The following is a 19,697-nucleotide window of genomic DNA, read 5'->3' as shown; positions in this document are numbered from 1 at the left end:
TTACAAGCCACTGCTTCCTCCTGGCCCAGGGCAGAAGCACAGCTGTGTCCCTGGGTGAAGGAGGTCTGGAGCCTGCCACATGTCCCCGCCTCTGAGGTGGTCAGGTGGAGGGAAGGGCAGGCAGCCTCTTTTCTGAGCCGCTCTCCCCTCGGGCCTGGTGGAAGGAGAGGGAGTGTCAGGAAAGGACCTGTGCCCTGGTCATGGGAGTTTGGAAAGCAGCACAGCCTGCTGTGATGAAGAGTAGGTTAACCCTGCTCTCTGAAGGCACACAGCAGGAATGGGCTGTGAAGTATTGAGTTTCACATCTGTTCCAGGAATTAACCTCACATAAATCCACTTTTCTTTTAAGCATCCTTAAGTCTCCGGAGCTCCTCCCTCACCCCCCCCACCCCCCCCCCCCCAGTTGACTTCCCCCACCTCAGAGCAGCTGAAGGGCTCCGGGAGAGATCACCCATTGATCTTTGTCGTTGCTACTGAAAGAGAGCATCTCAGAGGCTTAGAAGTGAGAATGTCTGTGGGTCAGTGTGGGGTTCTGCTCTCCATGGAGGGTTTAGAGCAGAATGCGAGGTACATACCAGCAGTGTGGTGTGCCGAAAAGAAGGGCCCGATTTAGAAGGGCAAAGTGCTTCTCACCTCAGCTTGCGGTTTGTGTGAGCCCGGGCAGGTCACCCACCCTCTCGCAGCTAGTAAAATCAGGGCCATGTTTCCCAAAGTATTCAAAATATACAGGCTTCCACCTCTGGCTGGTCTGAGGAATGCTGCCATCCGGTGCCAGCTCTGAAAGGCTTGTGTTAAGGACTCTGAAGAGCCTGTCCTCCCGGAGGCTTAATGCAGCGCGTCTCAAATGTATGTGGCCTGGAGCTGTTTCCCCCACAATGATGAATAATACCTTGACATTTTGAGAAATGAGGTTACACTCCAAAATGCTGCAGATCTATAACCCATCGTGTGATGTGTTTGCTGTATTCAGTTTAAAGTAACTTTCTGACATTCAATAGCTCGTTCAAGGAAGAAAAAGAAAAAGAAATTTCCTACATGACAGGGTGACTTCTAGTGTTAAAATTCGACACAGAGTTATAGATAGAAATACGAAAAAGTGCCAAGCATGGTGGCCACACCTTTAATCCCAATACTCAGGAAGCAGAAGCAGGCAGATCTCAGAGTTTGAGGTCAACCTGATCTACACAGTGAGTGAGTTCCAAGCCAGGCAGAGCTACATTGTTGAGATTCAAAAAACCCCCCAAAAGACAAAAAATGTTGTAGGATCTGGGACTTCTGCTTTTTCCCGCCACCTTTCAGTTGTTTATTGTCCTCGTGTGGTTTGGGGGTTTGTGGCTATTAATTCTGTTCATTATGCCCACCCCAGAGCTCCCATGGTGTCGGCAGCCAGTGCCTAGTACTCACAGGCTCAGCCTAAAATTTGGCACACATGGGAAATACCACAATAACTAGACCAAAAGGTCCCTAACCTACAGGTCAGTGTTTAAGTACATATAAGAAAAAAATCAATTGCCAGTTATATAAGGCAAAGAATGATTGTCAGTTCCCCATAAATTAATTAGCATGTGTTACTTAATTGAATTTCTACTAAAAAAAAATAATGTAGAACAAGGAATTAAGGAGCAGCCGGACCAAGGACCTGCCCGGGAAGCGCAGGGGGCGGGTGGGGCGGGCGGGAGAGAAACACATGAAGATCCTCTTGCCTTGAAAAATAGCAATTTTTTATGCTTTGACAATTTCATACATATATAGTGTATCTTGATCATATTCACGGTCCTTCCTCTTGCCCTCTCTTCTCCCCGCTCCACTCCTACTGAACCCCTTCTTGCCAACAAATCCCCCTCCCTACGTCCACATCTTTTTGTGGGTACCTGATCCGTGTAGTCTGGTCAGCGGTGCTTCCGTGAGTGGGGCAGGATGGGAAAGGATCCCCCTCTCCTGGTAGCCAGTAATGGTATTAGGCACATGTTTATGGCATTCATCTTCAGTGGTGTTGTTTGGTAATACACACACACACACACACACACACACACACACACACACACACACATATACACCATCTGTTTGTCTGTTCCTTCTAGTCTCTCTTAAAGTGCTGCTCATCCTGTGTTGACTTGCCGTTCTTCAGAACCCTGCCTTTGCCCTCTCTTCTCTTCAGCTGACTCTATGTCATACAATTTCAAATATAGACATCCAGCACCAGCCGCCGCGCATGGCATCACAGGTCAGGATACCCAGCACTCAGGAGGTGGAGGCAGGAGGATTGCTTTGAATTCAAAGTTCAAGGTTACATGGCTTAATCACATGCCAGTCTGAGATACAGATTAAGACCCTGTGAGACCCTGTCTTAAATGGGGGGAAAAAAGGATTGGGCCCAACACATAAAGGTGCTTGTCTCCAAACCTGACAACTGTTTTCAGTCTCTGGCACCCATGTGGTAGGACACGAAAACTGACTTTGATAACTTGTCTCTTACCTCCACACCCCTGACATACAAATTTATTATTAATTAATTAAAATAATAAATTAATAATAATATAAATAAATATGTCATTTCTAAGGCCAGATGTGGTGGCTCGTGTCTTTGATCCTAGTACTTGGGAGCCAGAGGTTGCCAGGACTGAGTTCAGGGCCATCCCAATCTACATCCATAGAGAATTCTAGGGCAGCCAGGGCAATACAGTAAGACCCTGTCTCAAAACAAAAACTCAACAGCAAAGCCAGTGCAGAGTTCTGGTGCCTGGCATGCTGGTGTTCCAAGCGTTCAGGAGTTCAGAACCAGCCTGGACTACATAGTGACTCACTGTCTCCAAAGCCAGGGTTTGCCATGTAGGTGAATGGTAGAGCATTGATAACAGGCAGAAGGCCCGGGGTCCATACCCTGCACTGCCAGAGTAGTTAGATAAAAGTCACACTGGTTACTGCTGCTGCTGCTGTTCACCTCGGCCGGCACATCCTCCACGGCCCAGCCACTCTGGACTGCTGGTCCTGCTGCCGCACACAAAGCTTCTCCTCTAGACACCCATCTCTTACCATCAACTCCTCCATCGCCCCGACCGTCCTCTCTAATACAATTTGCTAAAGTATCGTATGTGACTCTTCCTCTGTCACCGCTTTTCTAGTTTCTAAAGGTCCAGGAATTACATCATTCATCTGTCACACACACCGTCCTGTGTATAGTGGATGCTTAGTCAGTAAAGGTGAGATAAATGAGGCCAGCGCCACACTTCTTTCTGCTCCTGGAACTTCTACGAGGAAAGATAAATGCCATTCATTTTTGTAATCTTGTTTTTACTGAGATTCAAAGGCTGTGCTTTTTTTATTTACCCAGAGCTTTCTGTGAAAATGTACCAGATGTATGGCGGAGTGCCTGTCTTTCATAATCTGAAAATGTTAAGTCCACTGACTGTTAAAGACAGGAATGGTGGTTAGGAGCCCTGGCTGCTCTACTAGAGGACCCATTCCCAGCACCCACATGGCAGCCCGCAACTGGCTGTAACTCTAGTCCCAGGGGCTCCAACCCCTATTCTGGCCTCTGAGGACAGCAGGCATGTAAATGGTGTACATCCATATATGCAGACAAAATACCTAGAAACATAACTTTTTTCACTAAAAAATAAAACATGAGTCAGTGATGTGTACACAGCTGTCATCCCAGCACTCAGGAAGCTGAGGCAGGGGGATCCCTGCTCAAGGCCAACCCCAGCACCACCCTGCTTCATAGAGGGAGCGATATTTAGGTACAGATGGTACAGATGGTACACATCTTCTCAAATCAGCTCCAGACTGTTGGGATCTGTGTGTCCACGTTTATGGAATATTTTTATTCATAATTTTGGGGATGAAGAATGCAAATAGCAAATATATGAGACAGTTTTTTAAAAAACCCTGGACTTGGGTTGCGTCCCTTCCCTAGCCAGGTATTCGCTGTCCTGTCCTTCATGAATGGCCAGCCTTTCTGGACTAAGTTTTCATAGGACATTGGAAACACTTTCACTTAGAAATATTCTTAATATCTGCCCCGTGTCACAGATTTTGCCCCTGAATTAAAACGGCTGCCATGTCTTCTTCATAGGGCTGCTGTGGAGGTCAGGTGGGACGCTGGGAAGACAAGGCAATCTGCTGGTTCCTGCTTTTGTTTCTTACTCATGTAACATCTCCAACAGTCTTAATCCTCAGAGGGCAATAACCCCCACTAAAAAATGGACATTGATTTTATTTGTAGCAAAGTTTGAAACAAATATTTGGCCTCACCCCATTTCATAGAAAAGCTCTCCAGCCACACTATTTTTTGCATAAATATTCAGTTAACACAATTTCTTTGTTGGTAGGTGTTAGGTATTGTGTAATAAATTTATCTCCAAACTTAGGGCTCTACAAGCCTTTATTACCTCACAGTTCCTGTGGCTTGGGCTTCCTGGTTCAGCCAGCCATCTTGGGCTGAGGTAGCTTTGGATCCTGTCCTGAAACTCCCTCTGTAGACCAGGCTGGCCTTGAACTCAGATCCGCCTGCCTCTGCCTCCCGAGTGCTGGGATTAAAGGCATGCGCCACCACCGCCCAGCCAAGCTCTCACTCTTGTGCTTGCTGGCCAGCCCTTCCATGCATCCTCTCCCAGAGCTGTCTGTCTGTGTCTGTGTACTTGGTTAGATTGTGTCTTCCAAATCTCAGATGTGGAGGCTCTCCCCTCCCAGCATCCCTCAGAATGTGACTATGCTTGGTGGCACACCTTTAAAAATGTGATTAGGTTAAAATGAAGCTTGTCACTCTGGGTCCTCATCCCTTCTGACCCCTTAGGAGGGGAACCCTGAGGCACATGGGCTCACTGAGGAAAGACTGTGAAGACACGGAGTAGAGAGGCCAAATCTGCCAGCACCCCCAGAGCTATGAGAAAGATGAGGTTGTGTACATATCTACATCCATCCAGATGTGTATTTTGTTATGGTGGCCCTAACAAACTAATAGAGTACTCGTGGATCAGTGGGATAGTGAGAAAACCGCTGGGAAGAAGTGACAGACAGGTTGCTCAGAACTTCATCTTGGAAGCATCATTTTGTAACTTAGTGTATAGTGTCTGTCTTAGAAGTGAGCCATTAAGTCCCGTCCACACTGGACATGAATACCACAGGCCATCTTGCAGGCTGCCGATCACTCTGGTTCTGTTTGCATGTGTGTGTTTCTTAAGAAACAAATAGCATTAAAGAGATGGCCAGTTTGGAGATGATTTTGCAGGGCAGATTCTGTTTAGCAACTACTTGGGCACCCTGGTGGCTTAATCTGTAGGCTGTAGAACCATTCTATGAAATGAAGATTATAATGGAAAAGAGCTAAAACTCTGACTTGTAGGACAAGGTTCTGTGGAGGTGAGAAAGAACACTTCTGGGGTAGGGTGAAGATAAACAATACTGTGTCCCTTCAGTCCAAGTGTCACATGGTGATTCTCAGCCAGGAGTGCATGCTGGCTCGGGGGGTGAGGGAAAGATACAGGAGAAGCCATGCCGTAGGTTAGAAAAGCTTAGGCAAACTCATACAGAATATCACATGTGGAGAGTGAAAAGGAATGTACAGCTTTCATAAGACAGTGTACAGACAGTAAAATCCGCACAGAACCTCTCCCTTTGAGAGCTCACGTCCACACAAGTTAGGAAACTGATCATTCTCAGGTCTGTGGACACAGAGGGGCTGGATGAGAGTAGTTTAGAGATGGGCCTGCAGGGCACCGTAATCCTCAGCAGGATGTTTGAGATAGCCAGTGAAGAGTAATAAAAATGACTGAGGGGCTGGGTGGATTCGTTTGGGTGATAAACATAAAGTAGCAGACATGTCCTGGAGCCTTTATGAACTTCCAGGAAGAGGTTTACCGGGGAAGGGTTGGCGAGTGTTGAAGCCCGGCTTTAGTTCAGAGGATCTGGAGCATATCTGCCTAGTGATAGCAAGCTGACATCTGATGCCCCAGCAAAGACACGGGTTCCTATTGGCTGTAGCCTCTGATGACATCTGATGCCCCAGCAAAGACACGGGTCCATTGGCTGTAGCCTCTAATGACATCTGATGCCCCAGCAAAGACACGGGTTCCCATTGGCTGTAGCCTCTAAAATTAGTAACATTGTCAACGTGGCTGCCTCATATTTGTCCAAGCATCAGCATCCGTGTGGCAGAGCTGTCACTGTTCCCAGTGGAGATTAAACTTCTTTTTCCCATAGTCTTAAGGGACACTAAAATGGGGGTGCGGGCATCCTCCCGTCCCTTTCAGAGTGTCCTGAGAAACAGCATCTCCCTTGTTAAGCTCCGGCCAGCCATGGCCTCTCCTGGGTGGGCCTCGGTTGTCAGAGAGGAGGAAGCTGTTTCCTCTTACCTCCTGGATGCAGGGTGACAGAGTGACAGACTGACCCTATGGGCCATTTTACTTTTCCTTACAAAGACCTGAGGAACCAAAGATGTCTGGAGATTTGCATACAGACTCCCTAAGGCGTGCGGTTGACCTAGATGTTTCTGTGGGTCAGGAACCATCTCTGAGATCCGTTGCTGAGTAAGAATGGAAGACCGTCGAAAAGCCCAGTGTAGGCCGTGTGCCCGTTTGTGTGTTGGCAGTCGTGAGACAGGCACACGTGCGGCCACAGGTCAGGACCAGACAGCTGCCTGCCTGTGAGCTGGAAGCCCCAGAGCACAGCGTAGAAGAGACCCCTGAACCTTGGATCTTTTTTCAGTTGGTTTTTAAATCACATGTATCTATTTCGTATGTGCACACACACTCGCACACATGCGTTTCTGTGCAGTTTGTGGGAGTCCGTGGTGGTATTTTATTTGTGCAACCCAATAAAGCTTATCTGGGGATCAGAGGAAAAAGCCAGCCACTGTTAAACAGAGAGGTCAGGCAATAGTAGCACATGTCCTTAATCCTAGAATTCGGGAGGCAAAGATTCATCCAGATCTCTGTGAGTTCAAGACCGCACTGGGAACAGAGCCAGACGTGGTGGCACACGCCTTTAATCCCAGCACTAGTTAATCATAGAGGTTTGGAGGTCTGTACAGACAGACAGGAAGTGATAGAGCTGGGAGGAAAGAGGAAGTGATGTAGCTGGGCGGAGAAAGGAAGTAAGAGGGCAGGCACAGAAAGGTATATAGGCGTGGGTATACAGAAAGTAGCTCTCTCTGGAGGCTGAGGAGTTGGTAAGGTGAGGTTGGCTGTGGCTTGTTCTATTCCTCTGATCTCTCGGTTTCCACCAAAATATATGGCTCCAGGTTTTCTATTAATAAGACTGTTTAGCAATTCCTCTTACAGGAGTCAAGGTTTCTCCTTCTACCATATAGAATCAAAGATGGAACTCGGGTCGTCAGGCTTGGTGGCAAGCTTTTTTACCCGGTGAGCCGTCTCAGACCCCTGCGTTAGTGTAGTTTGTTTTTACCCATGCATGGCTCAGTTTTAAATGCTTTTTTTTTTTTTTTTTTTTTTTTAAGAAAAGGCCTGGAGGCCAGGGATATGACTCAGTGGGTAAGAGCACTTGCCTTTACCTGCGTTTGACCCCTTGACAGGCAGTAACCAAACCAGGCTTGGCTACACATGCCTGTCACCCCACTACTGGGTAAGCAGAGATAGGCAGATCCCAACCTAGCCCAAACAGCAAGCCTTGGGTGCAACGAGAGACCTGCCTCCAGAGAATTAAGGTGAACAGTGACAGCAGACAGGGCCTGATGCCCTCTTCTGATACCTGAATGTGCATGCATGGGAACACACCTGCATACTTACATGATACTCCCCGCATGCGCACACACTTCACAAAAGGAGGGAAAACCCTGGGAGAATGAAATTCAAGTTACTTTGAACCCAGATTATTCTCATGAATGAAGTTCATGTTGTTGAACATGAGTTCAAAGGCTATTACGGTAACTTGAATTTAAAATCTATATACATAATTTTTTAAATTTGTAAATATTTCACTTTATGTGGATTTGAGTATTTTGCCTGTCTGTGTGTATGTGCACCACACACGTGCCTGGTGCCTGTAGAATTCAGAAGAGGGCATCAAGTCCCCTAGAACTGGAGTCATGGTGATTGTAAACTGCACGTGAGTCCTGGGACCCAAACCTGGGTTCTCTGCCAGAGCAACAAGTGCTCTTGACCACTGTACCGTCTCTCCAGCCCCCAAATAATTTTTAAAAATTAATCCCAAGATGAATTTCTACCAGATGGCACATGTTCTAGGGAAGATTAGAATGGCCGTTTTCTGGGGTGGTGGGGTGTGCTCGGGGCGGTTCTCTCTTTAACTCTCCCTGTGTGGTCTCCTTTTCATGCTCACTGGTTTATGCTTCTTCTGAATTTCGGCTTTTGCCTTCACTCAGACAGTCCTGGTGTCTGGAGCTCCACTAGTGGCGTCTAGAATACGTTTTGTTGACTCAAAATCCCCATGAGAGGAGTTTGGTCCGTGCCGATGGCGAGTTCTTCGACTCTCTGTATTAGTTCCTTTTCTCATTACTGCAACATTGCCTGACAGGACAGGGTGAGAGAGCAGAGGATTGTTTTGGTTCCCAGTTGAGAGGGCACAGCCCTTCGTGGTGGGGAAGATGTGGTGGAGCTCATGCTGGCAGGAGCGTGGCTGGAGACTCCTCACATCTCCGTGGACCGGGAGCAGGGCCAGCTTATGACCTGCAAGGCCCACCCGCCCTTAGCCCATGACCCACTTCCTAACTGTTCCAGAACCTCCTATAACAGCACCACCAGCGAGGGGCCTGTGAGGACGTTTCACATCCAGATCCTCACAGGACCCTAGAACTAAGCATGTTGGGGTCCCCTTTCTCCGTCGCCCTCTGCCTCTTGCTCTCTCCCACCTTCATCCTTTTTTGTCCCTGTCACGGCCTCATCCCCTCCCTCTTTCTGACTGTCTGTGGCTCTGTCTGTGTGGAAACATCATGATGGGGGGGGGGGAGGGATGGATGGGGCTGAGCAGCTTCAGCCTTGTCCTCTACAGCCAAGGGACCACGTACAGGAGGAGTTTTGCTCTTCCTACCGAAGTAGAAGCATCCTTCAAGGCAACACTGGAGGGCTTGGCTTACATGGCGAGGCCACCTCTTGAAACATGTGCTGGGGTCGAGGGCATGTGGACTTGGGCCAGGTTGGACTCCCTTGCCAGCTTTTGTGATCCAGGGAGTATGGAACCACTACTTCCAGCCTGGCCAGAATAACCTAGTTGACATGGGGGGAGGGGAAGGGGACGCTTCCCCAAAGGGGCTAAAACCATAAGCAAAAGAGAAGGGCCATGGACCAGACCAAACAGTAAAGCTCCTCCGTTGCATTTTTGACTCCTTAAAGTCTGTACAAATCCAGGTTTTAGGTGAGATAATACAGACAATAAGCACTTCATGATATGCCCGGAGCCGAACATACATACTTGCCGCTTTGCCTGTGTTCGGTACACAGTACAGTGGCGTCGGGCACATTGTCAGACTGGCACCACCAGCCGTCTGCAGACTTTGTCTCACAGTGCCGCAGCTCTCTACCTGTTAAATGACTCTTTGCACTGAGTCCACCATTCTGCTTTCTGTCCCCGTGGCTTTCACTACATGGTGTCTCGTGTAAGTGGGAGCATACATTATTTGACCTCTTGTGACTGGCTTTTTTCACTCAGTATACGGTTCTTTGGGTTCATCTGGGCTGTAACATGCGTCAGAGTTTCCTTCCGGTTTAAGGTTGAATAGTACACCACTGTGTGAACATGCCACGTTTTGTCTGTCTGTTGTCTGTTCATCTAGCAGTGGACGCTTGGGTTGCTGCCCCCTTTGGGCTGTTGTGTTTGGAGCTGCTGTGAGTAGCCATACAGTTAACTTTGGTCTCTGTATTTGTTTCTTCTGTATATATACACAGGAGTGGAATTACTGGATCACATGGTAATTCTATTTTAAGTTTTTTGAGGACCTGTTCATACTGTTGTCCAGAGAGACTATACCATTTTACATTTCCACCAACAGTACCCAAGAGGACTGTTTCTCCCATCTTCAACGCTTTCATTTCCTAGGGGGCCCCTGTGCATACTGCTGGAGTTCATTATGGCATTTTCATATGTATACATAATGTATTTTGATCACATTCACTCCCCATTAACTCTTACATCATCTGTGTTCCCACTGGTCCCCTTCTTCTTAACTAGTGGACCCTCTACTTCCATCCTTATTTGTTGTGGTGGTGGTAGTGGGGGGACCCAGTGAGTTTAATTAGCGTGGCTTACAGGAGCGTGAGTGAGGGGTTGCTCCCAGACACCCTTCTGATGACTGTGACTTCCCTGACAGTGCTTTTCAATTCATCTGCGTTAACTGAGCTGTGACTTGTGCCCCTAGCAGCATCAGCCTTGTGAAGGATGGGGCAGGCGTGGCCTGGGGCATCATTCAGCATCATCCTTACATTAAAGCTGTGAGTGGATAAACTCCCAAGGAAAGAGTGCGCTGCAGACCAGCACAGAGTCCAAGGTTGACAAAGCCCTGAGGAAAAGACATCTGGGTATTTTAGACCCCAAAAATGCATGGCATGGCAGTGGCTGTTGAGCTTAGATGCCGAGACAGGTGCCTTTTTTAATTGTCTGGGAGTACACTTTTGTTTAGATTATTTCCTTGTGACTCATGCTCCATAGAACCCTCTTGAACGTTCAGAACACTGTCATGTAGTAACCACTGATGTTCATCAAGTTACGTCCACAGTACAGAGGAGGAATGTAAGCACAGAGACTGTGGTTTGTCTACGTTTATTCCTGCACATCCCAGCTGCCCAGAGTGATGGCCCGGGGTCGCTGAAGGCCAAGTCTTCAGTGATGCTCACATCATGAGTTCTGCCCCTCTGGTGCCTGGGAACTCAGTGTCTTTAGCACGTGCTATCTCCCTCAGCAGCGTTGGAAGAGAACACCACCCTCTCAGCTGCCTCAAAACCATTAAAGAATTTGATGATTCACTCATGAGAACGGTGGTTTGTTTTTTGATTTTGTATTTGATTTTGTATTTTGGTTTGGTTGGTTGTTTTCTTGTTGTTGTTGTTGTTTGAGGCAGTTTCACCATGTAGTTAAGGCTCCTCTTGAACCTCCTGTGTAGCCCAGGCTGGCGTAGAGCTCAGGGTGAGCTCAGGGTGATCCATGCATCATGGCCTCCCAAGTCCTGGGATCACAGGCATGGATCACCATGCCCGAGTTCACAGCAGTAACTTTTAAACTATGAGTCATGACCTAGCAGTAATGGGTCATTGAACCAATTAGTAGGTCAAATTTAGGTTCATGAGAACTAGTCAGTAGCATCATAGACGTTATTTGAATTCAGCTTTTGTTTGCTTTATCAGGGAGAAATGACCTAACAGTTAGTAGTACGGTCAGGGTCACAACCCTCAACTGCCCCCCAACCCCAGTGGAAGAAAATGCAATAGAGAGAAAAATACCAGGGGCCATGTATGATAAAGTACTGGGCTTCTGTTGAAGTCAGGACATGTGTGTTCCATGATCATTTTTAACTGGACACTGCAGTCCTAAGGCAGTTTAAAGGTCTCTACATTTACCTAGGTCTCTGTGTTTGCTTCCAACCTTCCTCAGGCAGTTGAAACCCTGCTTTTCTGATTTCAAGCAGAGTTATGCCCAGTGCCCTCTGCGACTCAACAGTGCTATCTGCTACAGGAAGATCTAGAGCTAGGTTTTTACAGACCGGAAGTCACTGTTCTAGAGTAGACAGACTCCCTGCTGATGGCAGTCAGTCTGTCCTTTTGGACTCAAAGCTCTATAAACTCCTTTCTTAAAGCCCACTAAAGATTCACTACAGTGAGCTAAAAACAAGTTCAACTATCATTAAAGCCCAAAGTTGAGTCATAAATAGCAAATTGAGATTTTTGGGCTCACTTTTGAAATGGCCCAATGATAAAGGCACTTGCCACCAAGCTCGATGACCTGAGTTCAGTCACCAGGCCCCACAGGGCAGGAGGAGGATGCTGACCCCTCAGTCTGACCCCTGACCTGCACATGACTGTGACATACAAATATGCATGTGAAAAGTAAACGTGAAAAGAAGTTGCAGTCAGATTAAAGGCCACGGCTCTGCTCACCCCTCTCTGTCTCCAGGATGGCCTGTAAGGGGACCAGAAGCTTCTCCTAAAGTAATTATTCTTACAATGATTATTTTACAATTCTTCTTGAGACAGGGTTTCATTGCTCAGCCCAGGCTGGTCTAAAACTCAGAGATCCACCCGCCTCTGCCTCCCAAGTGCTGAAATTAAAGGCCTGCGCCACCACACCCAGCTCCAAATCTAAATTTGTATAACTAGACAGAAATAATCAGATATACTTAGGTAGATTGTGCTTCTAAACTGGCACAACAGTCACATCACAGAATTAGAACCCAAGAAGTTTAATTTAGGTAAGCTATGCAACTTTTAAATTTTCATAAAAGGGTAGATATTAAATATCCTTATGCCAAAAATAAAAGGCCTTCCCTCTGGATATCACTGTCCATGTGCAGTGACAGGAAGAAATGTTCCACTGAGCCACACTTTAACATTCTTTCTGTTCCATGATGCTATCTTATCAGTACATTTACCTGTTACTATTCTATTAACAAAATGAATCACAATCAGAAAACTCTAACTATAGGTTAGTAAGAGTCAAATATGTTCTTAAAAATGTCTACGTTTTTCCTAGACGAAGAATTAGCCTGGTTCAGGGGTGCACATCTGTAATAGTGACATGGGGGGTAGAAACAGGATCAGGAGTTCAAGGCCAGCCAGGCAGACTTCATCTCAAAATAAAAAGGCTTATTGTATAAAAAAAAACAATCACAGTAGAATCCTTTGAATAGCTTTATACTAAAAATTACCCACTTATTTGCAAATAGAATATCTTGGAGCTGATGTTGGTGTTGACATCTGTGGCTTAGACCAAGTGCCTTCATTGTTCATTCACAATTAAAAGGGGTCCCGGGAGGCTTTGGCCAGCTCGGGCTGTGCTGCTGGGCCGCCCGTGCCCGAGGCCGTCTTCCCGTCACCCCCAGCTGACTTAGCTCGGAGCTAAGCCTTGCAGCTGTGTCGCCCAGGCAGGGTTTCATGAAACGGATCTGATGTTCTGGTGCCTGTGTCGTTCACTCCTACACGCTGGAACAGTGCCCGGGAAGGTGAGGGGCAGAGCATGGCTCTCACTCCAGCTGTCCCTATCTGCCAATGTCAGTCAGGATATAAATAAATGGATTAATTCACTTCCCTTCTCATCAAACTAGAATGATGCCAGAAGAGACTACCACAGCCGCTTTGACCATTTGGAAAGGCCTTAGGGACTAACCTAACAGATAAAGGTCTTTGCATTTAGATCATTAAAAACGAACAAAAAACCCAGCACCTCATAAAATAGGCATGGTGGTGTGTACCTCTAATCCCATCTTTTGGGAGGTATAGGCCAAGGGTCAAAAATGTAAGGTCATTGGCTATATAGCAAGTTCAAGCCAGCCTGGGATGCATAAGACAGTGCCCAGGGTGGTGTGCAAACTTGTAAGACATGACCTCTGCACTTCCAAGAGCGTAGCAGGAGGCTAGACGTGGGTTGTACCGGGAGTCCCACCCTCTGTGGGGGCATCCAGGCTGAGGCCAGAAACAAAAGAAACAACTGGGATCACTTTCCAGAGCCCATCCAGGCACTGTGCCTCCTGGAGGGCGAGAACCAGAGCCTGCTCCTGCCTCGCCAGGCTCTGTCGGGGGAGTCCTCATAGTGCTCACACGGCAAATCGTTCTGTGTGGCCATAAACACAAGTCGGGCACAAACAGAAAAGCGGGCTAAAGGAAAGCCGGGTTTATGGAAGTCTTTTCGCTGCCGAACAATATAATGTAGTGAACAGGTACATCCAGGGTTCGTTGAGGGGCAGTTCCAAGTATGCTTTGTTGACTGGGAAACAATGTGGTGAGATGTAACTGCATGTCCTGGAGTATGAGTTGTATCACCCCCAGATATGTGGTTTAACAAACTAAAAGAAAGAATGTCTAGGTCAGGACTTGAACCAAAGCGGAGGAGGAGAGCAGCAGCATCATGGGACTTCAACGGACAGCCGGCAAGAGTTGGTTCTCTCCCGCTGTGTGTACCCCAGCGGTCCGCCTCAGCATGTCAGCCTGGCCACAAGCACCTCTACTCACTGAGCCATCTTGCTGGCCCTAGAGGAATCCTTCTTTAACCCGAACCTCAAATAATCCCCACAGGTAAAACTCTAGGAAATGAAAGGTCACAATTTAAAATAACAGAATGGACCAGGAGCCGGCACTGTGAGCAAAAGGTCGACAAAGACGCCGGATCTTCAGGGACTAAGAAACTGAAATCACCAAGTGATGCAAAATGCATGTTTTCATGGCCAGAGAGATGAGAGGGAATAAAAAGAAATGAGTAAAAACAGTAGGTCAGAACTGTGACAAGCACATTTTCAAAAGAACTAAATGTCACGTTCAGATGTGAACTTAACCTCACTGGGTGGCAGGTTAGACCCAGCTGACAGGGACTTAATGAGCTCAGAAGTGTGTGTTCAGAGAAATTATCTGGAATACAGAACCAAAGAAGGAAAGAGAGAGCTGGAAAGCCAATTGAGAAGGCCCAAGCGATGTGTAAGTGGAATTCTGGAAAGAGAGCGGGAAAGGGATTCTGTCTGAGAAGGTAGTGACTGACAATGTCTCAGAACTGATGGAAGATGCCCATGCTGTGGCAAGGGCATCAGCCTCCCTCAGGATGCTAAAGACAAAGCTGCCAGTGAGCAGGATTCCTGTCTCAAAAAACCAGACAGCCAAGGAGGAAGCCAGCTGACGGTGACCTTCCCCGTCTGCACCTGAACATACACTCACATACACAGGAAAAGGAACACTCTTCAGAAGAATGGATAACAGCATTCTGCACGCCTTGGAGATTAAGCAAACGATAGGAAGATCATCATGAAGAACTTTCTGCTGATCATTTTAGTAATTTATTCACTCGTTCGTTCATTTTTGCAGTGCCAGGGATCACCCTCGGGTTCCCCCCACTCAATGTCGGGTGGCTTACCGTTGTCCATAACTCTGTAACGCCCACTCCAGGGGTGTCTGACGTCTCTGGACGTGTGCTCATAGCCCTGCCCCACCACCATAACTAATAATGGATCTTTGAAAAGGAAATGACTGTAATTAATCCTATTTTAAATTAAAAGCCACTGGGAAAGAACTGTGGGTGTCCAGCTGGTTACCTGATGAGTACTTTTCCCGAAGCTGAGTGAAGAGTATGTAAGAGGGGCTGAGGTGAGGATGGGGTGGGCACAAAGCAGAGCCTTGTGAGACACACTGAGCTTCAGATCTCAAAGGCACAGTTCAAACGTGCTGAGGCTGACCCTGAGCTCTGAAAAGGCGAACGCTTTTAGTGTCCTCTATTTAGAAACATGAGGGTGTTTGTTTTGAATGGGGGAGTTTTAGTCTACTATTGCCTAGGCTGTCTTTAACTCCTGGGCTGAAGTGACCCTCCTCCATCAGCTTCCTGTATAGCTGGGACTACCAAAGGGTATCACTAGGCGTAGTGAGGAGGAATGAAAATGTTCATACTTCTGGGCATGGCGGCTTCATTGTGGTTCCAGCTACTCAAGAGACTGCAGCAGCATACGCTTGAGCCTAAGGGTTCAGAGCCAGCCTGGGCTACACAGCAAGACCCAGTGTTTTTACAGAGTAGTAAGTCAACAAGAATAGATGTCTTCGCCGGAGAAAGAGCTTTGAGCAGAGGATTGAAGGGCTGTGTGCTCTAGGGTGAGCGTCCTTTGTTGGAGACGGCCCTTCTTTGCTCTTCAGACCCCACTGTGACTTAGGAACTGCCCTCAGTCACTGAACTTGACATTCTCTTTTCCAGATCCCACTCGCACTGACAGATGAACCGAGAATTGGACGGAAGAAGAACGCGTTGAGTGCTCCTGGGAGCCGGTCAGGGGCTAAGCCTCCACGGTGCTGCCAGGGGCCCATAGTATTTTTTTTATTGCCTCATAGTCCCCAAGGCCTTCAAGCAGAAGTGGCAGTAGATAGTTGCCATCAGCCCAACCAGACTTGTACCAGGACAACAGGGGAACAGATCCCCCGGGTTTGGGTGGAACTTGGCAGTGGGGACTCTCGCCTGATGCGTCCTGGCCTGTCAGAGTGTGCCTTCCTCTACCCGTCCCCTCCCTACCCTGCTAGGTCCTCTCTGTCTCTCCTGCTGCTGCTCCCAGATGATATAAAAGAGGCTCTTTGGCTATTTGCATCTGGCTTTCGCTTCTTTTCCAGATTGAAGTATTAAGTTTCTTTTCTTTTGTACAAGCATCAGGTCCCAACACCATCCACCAGACTTGAGCCTTCCCTTTTCCGAGAGTGTGGAGGAGGGGAGCCACCAGCACCGGTTCCCCAGGGGAAGCAAGGAGGCGGCTGCCATGGTACAGGCAGGCGCCTTTTGGAATTACTGACTTCTAAGATTAATAAAGTAATTCGATTTTTCTTTCTTTTTTTTTCCCATTCACTAATTTCCCATCAATCAATATTCACAATCAGGGCTAACATGGAAGCAACATTTCATTTTGTTTCATATTTGACTGGTGGACAGTTTTTCGGTTTTCGTTTTAGAATGAGAGCTATCGAGAAACTTGGAGCAGGTGGGAGCAGCAGGCTAGTTCCCAGAGCAACCAACTCCCACCGTGGAGCTGGCTTGTCCTGCAGCAGGCTTATTCACTGGGGTCCTGCAGGGAGGTGTGAATGTGTGCAGTTGCACCCAGCCTCTCCCTAGAGTTCCTCGGGGTGACGGCAGCTCATGCTTGCCCCCACCATAGGTCTTCCCTCCAATCTGCTGAGGGTCTGGGCTTTCAAGAAAACCCCCATAGACAGTGTTGAAGTCCACACACACAAAAAAAATGACACCCAAGAAGACAGATGGGTCCTGTGTGGTGGCTCCTGCCTGCCATCCCAGCATGAGGGAGGCAGGGGGATTGCCATGGGTGAGACACCAGGCTGGGCTGGGTTGTGTAGTGAGTTCGGTAGAGCCTGGAAAACAAGAGTCCTGTGACCTTGTCCCAACAAACTGAAGAGAAGCGGGGAGTGGGGAAGACAGAAAAGGGGGACATCGTTTTCTTTTTGGTGCATGGATTAGGTTCAGGTACAGCAGAGGGTGAGGACTCTGAAGAGCAGGAGAGAGAGAGGGTTTCCATAAAGTCATCGGACCATCTGAACCGCCCACTTGAGCCGAGTTGGTTAGACAACAAATTCTGACTCCTCCATAGTCCCTCTCTGATGTGTAGAGTTGGAGAAAGGGTCTGGGAGTTCTCCACATACTAGTCTTGCAAAAAGGAACGAGAGGGCATGAGCTTAGGGTTAGAACTTTCAAAACGGCTGCAGCGATTGGAGTTGCCCTAGGCACCCGATCAGAACAGATCCTCAAGCTACATCCTCTCTGCCCATCAGGGTCTGAAGCCAGACTCCAGTCTTGCCTCGCCATAGTGCTTCCGGGTCATCCTTTTGGGTGCTGGGCTTGGCTATAAACCAGATGGGCTGTTCTAGCCTTCCTCCTCCAACAGAAGTGGTGTTTCCAATCTTGCCGCTCTCCTCAAAACAAGTGTGTGCTTTTGAAGACAGTGGCTCACATGGCCCTGGTGCTTGTGAGCAGCCATGGAAAAGGAAGACTGGGCTGTAGACCTTCACATGTGTTTGTACCTGTTACTGACATGAGCAGTGTCTGACATGAAAACATTTGGAATCATAGTGTGTTCTTTGAGGTAGTGTCGGGAGGCACATCTCGTTGCCTTGGTAGCAGGACCCTGGGAGGCAGGGTGAAGGGGACAGAAAGATTATTACCCACATCCTTAGTGATGTTAGAAAGCACCTGAGTCTGATGCAGTGCACTGCTCCCCCCAAAGGTAATTTATGGAGGCAGCCTGGAGCCTGCCCCAGTGGGAGTACACCTCTAGGTCTGTAGCCGAAATGTGTATGTTTAGTTTTTTTAACTTTGTGTGTAGGTGTTTTGTCTGCATGTATGTCTGTGAACCACGTGGTTGCCGTAGAAGCCAGAAGAGGACATTGGATCCTCTCGAACATGGGTTACAGATGGGTGGGTTCTGGGAATCAAACCCTGGTCCTCCAGAAGAGGAGCCAGTTCTCTTAACATTTAAGCCCCAAATTGTACATTTCTACTGGACATGAGCTAATCCTCACACGTACTTAAGTTTGAGGATAACTGTCACAATTACTAGACTGTGTTATTTGTGCCAAGCATGGTGGTGAATGCCTTTAATCCCAACACTCAGGAGGCAGAGACATTTGAAGCCAGCCTGATCTACATAGTGAGTTCCAGGACAGCCAGAGCTACATTGTAAAAACCTGTCTCAAAAATAAACTGGTACTTGGGATAGCAGCAGATAGATACCCCATGGCTGACATGCTGGCATGTTGCTCCCTGCACGCACACACACACACACACACACACACACACACACACACACACACACACACACAGACAGCACTTCCACAACCAGGATTTCAAGCCAGGGACAGGGGCCACTGGATAAATTAGTTGGGCATGGACAGAGCATGGAGACAGTCTTGGTGGGTGTGGTAGTTTGAAAGTAAGTGGCCCCCATAATTTCATAGGGAGTGACATTATTAGGAGGTGCGGCTTTGTTGAAGTGGGTATGGCCTTGTTAGAAGTGTGTCACTTGGCGGGGAGGGGCTTTGAGGTTTCCTGTGCTCAGGATACCGCCCAGTGTCTCAGTCAACTTCCTGTTGCCTGCAAGATGTAGGACTACTCCAGCACCACATCTGCCTGCATGCTGCCATGTTCCCCATCATTATGAAAATGGATTAAACCTCTGAAACTGTAAGCAAGCCACCCCAATTAAACATTTTCCTTTAAGACTTGCCGTGGTCATGGCATCTCTTCACAACAATAGAAACCCTAAGGCAGTGGGGCAGCCTCAGGAGTTGGGCTTGAACTCGGAACCAGGTTTGTACACACTCATCTATCCTTCAACCTGAAGGCGTCAGCTTCAGTCAGAGACGGCACCCGTGCCTCGGTGATCATACCCAAAGTTGATAGCTTTGAAGAGCACTGAGACCAGAGGGTTTCTTGCTCTGCCGGCTCACGGTGGAATTCGGCATTGCCCTGGGATCTCTTGCCTCTAAAGAGGCCCACCATCTGAAAAGGAGTTCCTGGTTGGCTCTGATAACAGAATTTGCCTCATTGGGAACCATTTGCCACATGTGGCTTCTTTAATGCTCGGCGTGATTTGGAGGCAGAGGTGAGATTTCCAAAACTGGTGGCTTGTATCATTTAGATTGAATCTACCTGGCACATTTCTACACACAAGGGTGCACACCTTACCTTGTCCAGAAATTTGATGACCATGTTTTTTCCGTGTGTGTGTGTGTGTGTGTGTGTGTGTGTGTGTGTGTGTGTGTGTAGTCCAGAGGTCCCATTTGCACAACAGACACTTAACCCGCAGGGCCATCTCTCCTCAGCCGCAAGATCGCTATACATCTTACACATCTAAGTCACTGTCTCTGTGTTTGAGAATAATGCACCCTGCAAGAGGGAAGTGTGCCCAGGCAATGGTACAGTCTTCTCAAGTGCTAGAGGCAACACAGTGGACCCAGTGGATTCATGCTAAACAATGAGAGATGCTCTGCCCGGATTCCAGTTATCTCTGGTAAGCAGATGCCAATGTGAAATTAAGCAAAGGACATGTGTGGAGTCCG

At 47.8% G+C, this 19,697-nt stretch overlaps 1 protein-coding gene across 5 annotated transcripts in view; it reads left to right on the top strand.

Annotated features, from left to right (window-relative positions):
- Ttll5 (tubulin tyrosine ligase like 5) overlaps nucleotides 1-16,459 on the top strand; it is a 252,368-nt gene extending 235,909 nt beyond the window's left edge. The window contains exon 31 of one of the 5 annotated variants that reach the window (XM_052739243.1): nucleotides 15,841-16,459. In XM_052739243.1, coding sequence (XP_052595203.1) covers nucleotides 15,841-16,260 — 420 coding nt within the window. In that variant the 3' untranslated portion in view covers nucleotides 16,261-16,459. The remainder of the gene's footprint in view (nucleotides 1-15,840) is intronic. The other 4 variants (XM_052739245.1, XM_052739246.1, XM_052739241.1 and 1 more) reach the window with 4 other exon arrangements.
- The last annotated feature ends 3,238 nt before the right edge of the window (nucleotides 16,460-19,697 follow it).

Source organism: Peromyscus californicus, unplaced genomic scaffold, assembly GCF_007827085.1.
Source record: "Peromyscus californicus insignis strain IS unplaced genomic scaffold, ASM782708v3 Scaffold_15__1_contigs__length_86483966, whole genome shotgun sequence".
NCBI classification, from domain to species: Eukaryota; Metazoa; Chordata; class Mammalia; order Rodentia; family Cricetidae; genus Peromyscus; species Peromyscus californicus.
This window is presented reverse-complemented; position numbering and strand designations above follow the sequence as displayed.